We start from the raw sequence: 12410 nt of genomic DNA on the forward strand, positions 1-12410 counted from the left end.
TAGCTAACTTTTAGCCAACCGCTAGCTAGTTTTCCATAGATATTTACATATCCTCGTTTTCCTACTTATACTCGATAAGCCATGGTGCATGTCAACTGCCACTAACACTTATGCAAGCATAAGCTTGTGAGGCTTCAGGAATTTCAACATTTTAGACACAAAAGGAATTGGTGAGTAAGCAATGCATTGTGCATGTTACCGATTCTCATTCGCAACATGTAAGCTCGCACATACTCCTTTGTTGCGAGAAAGATAGAGCTATACTAATGGCTCGACATTACGATCATGATTAGGAGTGATCAAATATTCGGGAATATGGTTACAATTACTAGCAAAAAGCTCAGAAATCTGCTGGTAAAGATGTATGGATATGCCAAATTGGTGGTGTGGCACTTGCATTATTTGCCAAATGCAAACCTCCGGACTTGCAAACATCGAGGCAATGAAGCCAAAATTATGACAAGCTTTTTCATTGAAGGTCCAAAATTATGTCATGTAACACGGAGGGTCATCTCTGGTACACGCTGCGTTGAGGCCAATGTATTGGAGAACAAGTGCTACAACCTCTAATGGATACGGGACTACTAAAAAAAACCTACAAAATGAAATTGTTATAGCAAAGTTAATTACATCAAATATTCGCTGAATGAACATGGAAGTTTCAATGAACGAATACAAAGTCGAAGCAAAATATTCAATACGATACTGGTTGCGAACAAGCACACCAAGCTGGTGTGGTAGCAAACATGAGCGCTTCCACCTATGCCAGTCACCAGTCAGTTACCCCCCATCTTGTTTACACACTTCCGTTACTGGATTCTATGTTAGTTAGGCTGGTCGTAATGGGAGTATCATAAGCTGTATCATGCATGCCAACTAGACTTTCTAGATGATGTGGCACATAATTAAATAAGAAAAGAGAGGGTGTGGTATTATATCATGATACCGTATCATATTAAATGTTGTACTATTTTGTGTCATGCATGGTAATTAATAAGACAACCTACGATACTAACTTATGATACTATGTATTACGGAGGTAGTATCATATACTAGTATCATGCATATGATACTAGTATATATGATACTCTCCATTACAACCAGCCTTAGAATTAAGTTGTTTTTGACAGACAGGTTAGGACTAAGTGAACTAGTTGCACGCATGCCAAGTCATACAAGCATGCAGAAAGCGCTTCCAAACCACCACTTTTACCAACCTTAGCAGTGCATACACGGAGTGCCTAACCTCGCTTAGCAAAAAAAAAAAAAAACGTAGACGTACATCTGAGACGTTCTGCTAAGTTTCTAACGTTAGAAAATATAACTATACCACATGATTTCTGCACAGAAAAATAAAACAGAGCAACTATCCATTCGGCTGAGAATGAACTGATTCTCAGCCAACTTTTTGAATTGTTCATATGCTGTATTTGCTTAAAAAAATGTTTACCCGCCCTACTTAAAAATGCTCAACTAGTGTAGGAAAATTCTAGTATTTATTTTCAGAGTTATAAAAAAGTAAATCTTGTATTGATTTCAATGTCATAACCTCACATATATATAAGCGGTCAATGACGAATATAGCAAGTTGTGTAAAAAATTATTAATGTTTATTAGTGTAGTAATGTTAGACTAGTCACAATGAAATTAACTTAACTGGTAACATCACACATTTCAATACAAGATTGCTTATGTGGCAGCTAATTAATGAGGAAAGAGGGGTTTGTGATAACTTAATCTATAGCCTAATAAATGAATTCTTTCATGATACCACTCATATGTTACTACCCACTATGAAGGTAGTAACATAAACTAGTAACATTGGCAAGTTACTACTCTATGTTACTCCCCACTGTGAGCAGTCTTAGTGCCAGATTTCCTGACCTTGGTTGGCAAAAACATTCACATACATCTCCATCCTGGTTTTTTAGCCCCCCTGTAGTTTGGATTAACCTATGGCAATCAATTTTGAGTTGCAAGACACAAGTGATATGGCAAAAAAAAAATCTTGGTTTTTTATTCGATACAAATTTCTAATGGTGCCATCTTTACTACATAGAACTCATATTTCATTAGTTATATGGTCACAATTTGACCAAAAATACGAGGGGGGCATTTTTGGTGCTATGTTTTCAGGGCCTACATTGTCGAGTACGAGGCACGCGTGCGACTCCTTAAAAAAATCCCTAAAATTTTCTTTTCAGTTCTGAAGAGGCCGGAGTCTGAACTAGTCATGTTTGTTTTTCTTCACACGAAGTTACGAGTCAAACAGTAAAGAAAAGTACTACGGGTCAACGATATGAAGTGACGACTCAAACAGTTAAAAAATATGGTACGAGTCAATGATCAGAAAAAAGGTTCTTCTCACTTGAATGAATGGACTAAAAATTCAAATCAGACCGGCCGCGCGCGCGGCGTTATCATCTCAATCGGCCACCGTCCAAACCATGTCCCCCTGGAAGATCCAATGGCACACCTCCATCTCACCGGGCTTCCCGCCAAGCGCGGCGAACGCGCCGTGACCGGGGCTCCAGTCCGACGTGTCGAGGTGGCAGATCGCCACGCCACGGTTGATCTTCCGGCCGGTCTCGACGGCCAGGATCTCGGCCTCGTACACCCGCACGCTCGGCACCGAGTGGCAGTAGTACACAAGGTACGGGAACATGCTCTGGTGGCACGACACTGACCGCGTCGTGTGGCCGCCGGCGACGCCCACCACCCTGCCGACCCTGACGTCGCCGCCGCTGCCCGCCGCGGACTCCGTGCTGCGCACGGCCACGTTGTCCCCCAACATCTCCACGGCGAAGTCCAGCATGTCCTCGGCCGACGTCGCGCACCGCTTGGTTTCGCCTCGGCTGGGCAGGCGTGCGCACTCGTCCACCGTCGATGCCACCACCTGCCTCATCGCATTGCCCGGCGGCGCCCCGAACAGCGCCGACACGGCTCCCGCCTCGAACGGGATCTTGGCGGCGATGTCCCTCGGCAGGAACGCCCGTGGCGGCATCTTGTCGGTGATGTCCGGCATTGGCATCCGGTTCCCGGTGATGAGGTCTCGCTCGCGGAAGAACTTCCCCGGCTCCGGTGACCACTTGGGCGGCGGGCGGTGGTTCCCGGAGGAGGAGAGGGAGAGATTGGCTGCCACCTTGGACACCTCCATCCTGGACATGTTCTGGTACTCCTTGAACTCGACGCCCTCGTTGGAGTAGGCCTTGAAGGTGGTGTTGTCGCCGGTGTAGCGCGTGAAGCCGATGCGGTGGTTGGGGTTGGCGCCCTGGCCGTACCCCTTGAACCCCACGCTCCCCGGGTTCACGGACTTGCCGTAGCTCTGGAAGTCGGCGGTGGCGCCGTTGGCGTCGTTGGCGTAGGCGGTGAAGCTGTCGTCGCCGACGTTGGCGTTGTCCCTGTAGCCCTTGAAGTCGTCGGCGCCGCCGTTGCTGCCGGAGGAGTAGCTCCGGAAGGTGTTCTGCGGGGTGTTCCCGTTGAGTCCGTAGGAGTCGAAGGTGTCCGTGGCGCTGTTGGCCTTGTCGCCGTAGTTGATGAAGGCGGACATGATGGAGTTGGTGTGGTTGCCGTAGGAGTTGAAGGACTCGCCGACGCTGTTGGCGGTCCTGCCGTACCCGGTGAAGCTCTCGACGCCTGAGTTGGCGTCCTGCGTGTACGCCGAGAAGTCGCGGGAGCGGCCGTTCCCGGCGACGTCGTAGTTGGCGAAGGTCACGGCGACCGTGTTGGTCTCGCCGTCGTACTCGGCGAACTCGCCGGCGCCGCCGGTGGCGCCAGCAGTGTAGGAGTTGAAGCTGGCGGTGCCGACGTTGCCCAGCGCCTGGTACGTCGCGAAGGAGTCGTTCCGGCCAAGCGAGCCCTTGCCATACCGGTGGAACGAGTCGACGGGGTTGACCTGGCCTCGCGAGTAGACCGCGAACGCGTCGGCGCCGCCGCCGCCGCTGTTGCCGTAGCTGCTGAAGTTGCCGTTGGCGTAGTTCTTGAACGGCGCGCTGGAGTTGGTGGAAGGCGAACCGGACGCGTCCCCGGCCTTGGACGGGCCCGAGCCCGACCAGATGGCGCCGGAGGTGGAGGGGCAGAGGATGGACGCGGCGGTGCAGAAGGCGGGGAGGCGCGAGCCGAGCTGGCCGGCGGCCGCCAGGTTGGAGAAGGCGACGGCGTCGGGCGCGGAGAGCGGGGACAGCTTGGCGAAGAAGAAGGCCGGGTGGAGGCGGCTGCCGTGCACCTTCCGGTTCCAGTACCGGATGAAGGCGGCCTTGGCCGTGAACGGGTTGACGGGCAGCGACGACGACGGCGTCAGCCGCGGCGCCGGAGTGGACGGCGAGAGCGGCGCCGCTTTGTAGGAGGAAGGCGAGCTCCGTGGCAGGCCGTATGGCGGTGGCAGGAAACGCAGCGGCGGAGCAGCGGACGGGGAGACGGCACCGGAGAGCAACGAGGAGCGTGGCAGCCCGCGTGGGGTAGGGAAACGTGGCCGCGGATCATAGAGCTCCGAAGGCCGTGGATCGTAGGCCGGAGAAGTGGAGGGAGAGCCGACGGTGGACCGTGGAAACCATAGTGGCGTCAAGGGACGTGCCGCCGGAGAAGGGCATGGTGAGACGTCAATGTACGTCGGCGAAGAGCGTGGCAGGCGGGAGAGGAGGAGCAGGACGACGGTGACCAGGAAGAGGTGGGATCGGCGAGGGAGCGCCATTGTTGGCTTGGAGCAGAGGGACGTACGGGATTTATTGGATCAGGAGGAGCTGGATTAGGATTATTGTTGGAGTTTGGACTGGATGAATAATGCATGCGCAGGGCGTTGGAAAAATTAGAAGCGATGTTGTTGTTCGTTGGTCGTGAGATTGACCGAACCTAATTCCTAACTGTCCGCTCGGGATCGACGGCGGCCTGCACAACACAACCAGCATGAATGTACTACGTTCCCAACACAACCAGCAGAGACATTACTGATTCGTGCCGATTTATCTCATGAAGTTTTACATATTTATATTCTGGTCTCGCTGCGTCACAGTCCAGATATAATCAAGGGAAGTTCCTAGAACTCATCTAGAATTTATTTTAGGGGTAGAACCATAGTATGAAATCAGCCATGATTGCATGAATTTCGTCTGATTAGTTGAAACAGTGTTTAAAATTTATGCGAGCAACATTGGATGGCCGGCACCCGCATCCGTGTCCGTAGACTAGCCCCTCCTATCCATGGATGTATGCGGACACAAATTAGCGGATCAGAGAACTAGGCAGTTGCCTAGTAGCAAGGTTCGCAGTGGCGCACCATATGCCCAGGGTCCGACTTCCGCCGGGAGCGGATTTCTGGCACCGCATTCGGGTGGGATCCTTCTATAAAAACTAGATGATACCCGCCAGTTGTTGCCAGAATATTTTGCAATATATTCAGTTAGAATTGGTTACATGACGCATGAATATTTAGAGTAATAATATGAGGACCAAAGGTGAAAATAAATACGATTTGTGGTGTTTGATTATATTGTATAATCTATGTATCATAATGGAATATAAATTCTCAGGCATGTTTGCATGCTGGGGTTGCTTTTATTATGCATGATTGCATGATGTGGCGGATCTTTCTTCACGCATGTTAAATGATGAGGTGGCATACTTGCATGTTGAGAGAAATATGCTAGTGGGGGTTAGATATTTAGATACAGAACATATGTCTCGATGCTAGTGCCCATGAATCTCATATTTTTATTACTAGTCATATACTATGTCTTTTCCTAAATATAAGTATTTTTTAAATGTTCCAATATAAAATACATACAGAGCAAAAAAAGAATGAATACTCTAAATATGTCTATATATCTGTATCTAGTCCATATTGAAATCCTCTCAAAAAGGCTTATATGTAGAAACAGAGAAAGTAGATAGCTCGGGCTGGTTACCCTCCGAAATCCTATCTAACGGCTGGGTGCATCCCTCCAAAACGAACAAGGTAGAGGCTGGTGCGACGAGAAGGAACGATCGGACGTATGTCCGGCATAAATTGGACGGGATACAAAAATTAGGCGGGATAAACGCCGGATTCTTTTCAGAAACCAAATCGGAGAAGAATACGACTGTACCTCGTATTCGTTCAAGGCCCAACAAAACCACGACCGGCCTGGACTAACGTACGTACGTACGTACTATATGAGGTGCCGGTGATCTGCCTTTTGCCGGCGAGACAAGTTTCCCCAGACCCGGAGCAGATTCGTCGACATGTCGTCCGCCGGCGATCCAACGATGTCCGCCTCCACCATCGTCGCGGACACGGCGAGGGGCTGCCATATCCTGAAAATCGATGGTTACTCGCACACAAAGGGGATCCCCACCGGGCAGGCCATCAAATTCGGCCAGTTCACCGTTGGCGGCCATCGCTGGTGCATCCATTATTACCCCAACAGCTACAGCTCCGACTCCGCGGATCACGTATCCTTTTACCTTGTACTCGACGAACAGCTCACCAAGCGTGTCAGGGTGCAGCTCCGGATTCGTTTCGCCAGCCTCGTTACGAGCAAACGGCTAGACCCTGTGTCTCCATCAGGAAACATGTGGGGGTATCCAAAGTTCATCAAAAGGGAAGAGCTGGAGAGATCGGAGCACCTCAAGAACGATGCTTTCACAGTCAGGTGTGACGTGGTCGTCATCAACGAGATCCGCACCGAGGTGGCGGCGACGCGCAGCCAGTTTGTCGTCGTGCCACAATCCAACCTTATCCACCACCTAGGAGACCTCCTAAAGAGCGAGAAGGGCGCCGATGTGGTGTTTGAGGTTGGCGGCGTGAAATTCCCTGCGCACCGGTGTGTGCTCGCCGCCCGGTCACCGGTCTTCAGTGCAGAGCTCTTCGGTGCAATGAAGGAGGGCGACCGCGACCGCGGCGGCGGCGTGCGTGTAGGCGACATGGAGGCGCGGGTGTTCAAGGCGCTGCTCTCTTTCGTGTACACCGACTCCTTGCCGGAGATAGAAGAGGAAGACGACCAAGGCGCCATGTTCCAGCATCTACTTGTCGCAGCTGACAGGTACGACCTGGGGCGGTTGAAGCTGATTTGCGAGGAAAATCTGTGCGCGCATATCGATGTGTACTCGGCGCCGACCATGCTAGCGATCGCTGAGCAGCATGGCTGCCACGGGCTGAAGAAAGCTTGCATTGAGTTCCTCAGCACCCCGGCACATATGGTGGCAGCCATGCTCACCAGCGGCGACTTCAGCCATCTAAGGAGGAGTTGCCCCGCTGTTTGGATGGAGCTGATTAGGATGTCCGTGGCACCTGTCATGACCTCCCTCACCAGTCGTAATGGGACCAAGCGGGCTCGGGTTGATGCACCAGGTGAATTGGTGATGCGTGGTAGCTAGCTATTTATGCATATTAATTTCATCCTTGTTTAGATTTAATCATGAGGAAATCAGGTCCGATGATTCACCACAGTTGAAACTATTAGATTTAGAAAAAAAAACAAGGGATGCTTGTTCCAGTTAAACTGCTACGTTTTTCTTCTTCTCAAAATACATTGGTGCTACTAGTTATTTTTTCCTTGGTCTGTAATAGGCATCGGTCGACTGATCATATAGTGGATTAGTCGCCTGCCTAGCCGTTCGATCTCGATGTTGCCAGCCGCACGACTCATTCCTTCCCCTCGCTCCCTCACATGCATACACAGAAACACCTTGCCCCTTTTATGCTGCAGTGCGTCGTCGCAAAAACACTGCACGGCGTTGGGCCCTGCCGCCGGCCCTCACCGGCCACCACCCTCCGTGCTATAGAAAGTGTTGTTGGCCATGGTCATCGCTTAGCTCGCAACACTCGTCTCCGCAGTCGCTACTCATTACAACGATAGTCACAGTTCATAGATCCAGTATCCATCTGTCGTAGCACCTCAGGTTGCCGACCGCAGGCTCACAACACCTCGGATAGCCGATTGCCAACACCTCGGATTTGGATATTAAAAAAGAAAATTTGTGCTTCATACTTTTATTGACCAAAAGTACTAGTCTTCATAACTTCTGACAGCTAAATATATGCCGGCGTGCATTGATAGTGAAACATGAGGTACAAGGCAGCTCTATAAATTATAAGACGATGAAGTGGTAATTCGGAGCTACTAGTAGAGAGCAGCTCAGAGATTTTGAGTGGATGCAACATGCATGGTACACCTGGTACTAAACTCAACCAGGTGAACGTGGCAAGCCATTGGCATGGTCGTTTGTTTTTCCCATGCATTCATGTTGGAGCAGATAGCTCTAGGATTGAGAGGCAACCAGGAAATAAGATGCTCGTTCGCCAAAATACTTTGATATCTTTGTAACACATTCCCCATCACAATAGGAGCAATTTGTCATGCAAATTGAAGGTTCTGGTTAACAAAATAAGGGCCTCACCGTGAAAGCATAACCTCACGTAGCAAATGTTGTCGGTGTGGCGAGGAAGCATTTCATGGGGCAGAGATAGACCGCCTCCTGTATGTTAGTGGAGGGGGAGCAGTGAGGTACTACCGACCGATCAAGAGTGTCAGCCAAAATGAACGAGATGGAATAGAGAGGAAAAGAGGGTTAGCTAACACCGGCTGCCTCGCTCGTTTTGCACCTCGTTCACCGGGCTAAACTGACATCCGCCTTAGCTGTGCTGCAAGAGTACGCAGCGTGTCTGCACCTTCCAGTGCTGCCCTCGCCAACAATCAACAAATGTGTGATCAATTTCCCCACGAACCATACTCTAAAACATCTTAGGGTGTGGATTGATGTTTCTTTTTCCAATTTCGTGTTATCAAAATACATGATGAAGAGGTCATTATAAGGCTTTTTAACGCTTTGCTCTAGGACAATTTTAGATAGTATGAAGTGGCGGCCAGGGACACATTCCACCAGTAATTTGGTTCCAGATTAGCCGTTGGCCAAGCCTTAGTAGTGACCGGTAGCCCAAACCGCCGGCCACTGGTACGTTAGATGCTAGTGGCGGGTGTGATTAGACTAGCCACAATGGGTAGTGAGGCAGTTCTGGATTAGGGGGTGTCCGGATAGCCGGATTATAATCTTTGGCCGGACTGTTGGACTATGAACATACAAGATTGAAGACTTCGTCCCGTGTCCGGAAGGGACTTTCCTTGGCGTGGAAGGTAAGCTTGGCAATACGGATATGTAGATCTCCTCCCATTGTAACCGACTCTGTGTAACCCTAGCCCTCTCCGGTGTCTATATAAACCGGAGGGTTTAGTCCATAGGACAACAACAATCATACCATAGGCTAGCTTCTAGGGTTTAGCCTCTCTGATCTCGCGGTAGATCTACTCTTGTGCTACCCATATCATCAATATTAATCAAGCAGGAGTAGGGTCTTACCTCCATCGAGAGGCCCCGAACCTGGGTAAAAACATTGTGTCCCTTGTCTCCTGTTACCATCCGCCTAGACGCACAGTTGACGCACAGTTCGGGACCCCCTATCCGAGATCCGCCGGTTTTGACACCGACATTGGTGCTTTCATTGAGAGTTCCTCTGTGTCGTCATCTTTAGGCCCGATGGCTCCTCCAATCATCGCTAGGATGCGGTCCAGGGTGAGACTTTTCTCCCCGAACAGATCTTGGTGTTCGGCGGCTTTGCACTGCGGGCCAATTCGCTTGGCCATCTGGAGCAGATTGAAAGCTACGCCCCTGGCCATCAGGTCAGGTTTGAAAGTTTGAACCACACGGCCGACATCCGCGGAGACTTGATCTTCGACGGATTCGAGCCACAGCCGAGCGCGCCGCACTGTCAGGATGGGCACGATTTAGCTCTGCCGCCGAACAGTGCCCTGGAGGCCGCACCCGCATCCGCTTCGACCTCAAGCTCGGAGCCAACTGCACCGACCAAGGACGGATGGCCAGACCCCGCCACGGAGGCTACAGTCTCAGTGGCGATCCAGCCGAACATTAGCCTTATCCCTCGCGAGGCCCGTGACTCCACGGTACTGGACTCTTCCCCGGACTCTAAACCCTTCGCGCCCCTGCCAATCAAACCCGATTGGGCGCCGATCATGGAGTTCATCGCCGCGGATATCTTTCAGCACTCGCCCTTCGGCAACATTCTAAATGTTGGGGAACGTAGCATAAATTCAAAATTTTCCTACGTGTCACCAAGATCTATCTATGGAGTCATCTAGCAACGAGGGAGGAGTGGATCTACATACCCTTGTAGATCGCGCGCGGAAGCGTTCAAGAGAACGGGGTTGATGGAGTCGTACTCGTCGTGATTCAAATCACCGATGATCCTAGTGCCGAACGGACGGCACCTCCACGTTCAACGCACGTACGAAACGGAGACGTCTCCCATGCCTTGATCCAGCAAGGAGGAGGGAGAGGTTGATGGAGATCCAGCAGCACGACGGCGTGGTGGAAGTAGCGGGATTCCAACAGGGCTTCGCTAAGCGCTGCGGGAGGAGGAAGATGTGTCACGGGAGGGAGAGGGAGGCGCCAGGCCTTAGGTATGGTTGCTCCTCCTTTTCCCCACTATATATAGGGCCAAGGGAGAGGGGGGAGGCGCATCCCTTGCCCCTTCCTCCAAGGAAGGGTGCGCCCAAGGGGGGGAGGAGTCCATCCTCCCCAAGGCACCTCGGAGGTGCCTTCCCCCTTTAGGACTCTCCCCTTTTTTCTCTCTCTTGGCGCATGGGCCTCTTGGGGCTGGTGCCCTTGGCCCATATAGGCCAAGGCACACCCCCTACAGCCCATGTGGCCCCCCGGGGAAGGTGGCCCCACCCGGTGGACCCCCGGGACCCTTTCGGTGGTCCCGGTACAATACCGGTGACCCCGAAACTTGTCCCGATGGCCGAAATAGCACTTCCTATATATAATTCTTTACCTCCGGACCATTCCGGAACTCCTCGTGACGTCCGGGATCTCATCCGGGACTCCGAACAACTTTCGGGTTACCGCATACTAATATCTCTATAACCCTAGCATCACCGAACCTTAAGTGTGTAGACCCTACGGGTTCGGGAAGCATGCAGACATGACCGAGACGTTCTCCGGTCAATAACCAACAGCGGGATCTGGATACCCATGTTGGCTCCCACATGTTCCACGATGATCTCATCGGATGAACCACGATGTCAAGGACTTAATCAATCCCGTATACAATTCCCTTTGTCTAGCGGTATTGTACTTGCCCGAGATTCGATCGTCGGTATCCCTATACCTTGTTCAATCTCGTTACCGGCAAGTCTCTTTACTCGTTCCGTAACACATCATCCCGTGATCAACTCCTTGATCACATTGTGCACATTATGATGATGTCCTACCGAGTGGGCCCAGAGATACCTCTCCGTTTACACGGAGTGACAAATCCCAGTCTCGATTCGTGCCAACCCAACAGACACTTTCGGAGATACCTGTAGTGTACCTTTATAGCCACCCAGTTACGTTGTGACGTTTGGCACACCCAAAGCATTCCTACGGTATCCGGGAGTTGCACAATCTCATGGTCTAAGGAAATGATACTTGACATTAGAAAAGCTTTAGCATACGAACTACATGATCTTTGAGCTAAGCTTAGGATTGGGTCTTGTCCATCACATCATTCTCCTATTGATGTGATCCCGTTATCAACGACATCCAATGTCCATGGTCAGGAAACCGTAACCATCTATTGATCAACGAGCTAGTCAACTAGAGGCTTACTAGGGACATGGTGTTGTCTATGTATCCACACATGTATCTGAGTTTCCTATCAATACAATTATAGCATGGATAATAAACGATTATCATGAACAAGGAAATATAATAATAACTAATTTATTATTGCCTCTAGGTCATATTTCCAACAGTCTCCCACTTGCACTAGAGTCAATAATCTAGTTCACATCGCCATGTGATTAACACTCACAGGTCACATCGCCATGTAACCAACATCCAAAGAGTTCACTAGAGTCAATAATCTAGTTCACATCACTATGTGATTAACACTCAATGAGTTCTGGGTTTGATCATGTTGCTTGTGAGAGAGGTTTTAGTCAACGGGTCTACAACATTCAGATCCGTATGTACTTTGCAAATCTCTATGACATCTCCTAGATGCAGCTACCACGTTCTATTTGGAGCTATTCCAAATAACTGTTCTACTATACGAATCCAGTTTACTACTCAGAATAATCAGGATTAGTGTTAAAGTTTGCATCGGCATAACCCTTTACGACGAACTCTTTTTCCACCTCCATAATCAAGAAAATTCCTTAGTCCACTAGTTACTAAGGATAACTTTGACCGCTGTCCTGTGATCCATTCTTGGATCACTCTTGTACCCCTTGACTGACTCATGGCAAGGCACACTTCAGGTGCGGTACACAACATAGCATACTGTAGAGCCTACGTTAAAAGCATAGGGGACGACCTTCGTCCTTTCTCTCTATTCTGCCGTGGTCGAGCTTTAAGTCTTAACTTCATACCTTACA

At 50.2% G+C, this 12410-nt stretch overlaps 2 protein-coding genes across 2 annotated transcripts; one reads left to right on the forward strand and one right to left on the reverse strand.

Moving 5' to 3' along the window:
* Positions 1-2272: 2272 nt before the first annotated feature.
* On the reverse strand, positions 2273-4718 carry LOC125515850 (BURP domain-containing protein 14-like). The gene has a single exon (XM_048681346.2). The coding sequence runs from the start codon at positions 4688-4690 to the stop codon at positions 2426-2428; it is 2265 nt and encodes a 754-aa protein (XP_048537303.2). The 5' UTR covers positions 4691-4718; the 3' UTR covers positions 2273-2425.
* Positions 4719-6216: 1498 nt separating this feature from the next.
* On the forward strand, positions 6217-7350 carry LOC125516347 (BTB/POZ and MATH domain-containing protein 3-like). Its single transcript, XM_048681815.2, has one exon. It carries the CDS (start codon positions 6217-6219, stop codon positions 7348-7350), a length of 1134 nt encoding a protein of 377 aa, XP_048537772.2.
* Positions 7351-12410: the final 5060 nt, after the last annotated feature.

The sequence above is a fragment of the Triticum urartu genome, chromosome 6A, assembly GCF_056163025.1.
Source record: "Triticum urartu cultivar PI428250 chromosome 6A, HENAU_Tu73, whole genome shotgun sequence".
Taxonomy (NCBI): Eukaryota; Viridiplantae; Streptophyta; class Magnoliopsida; order Poales; family Poaceae; genus Triticum; species Triticum urartu.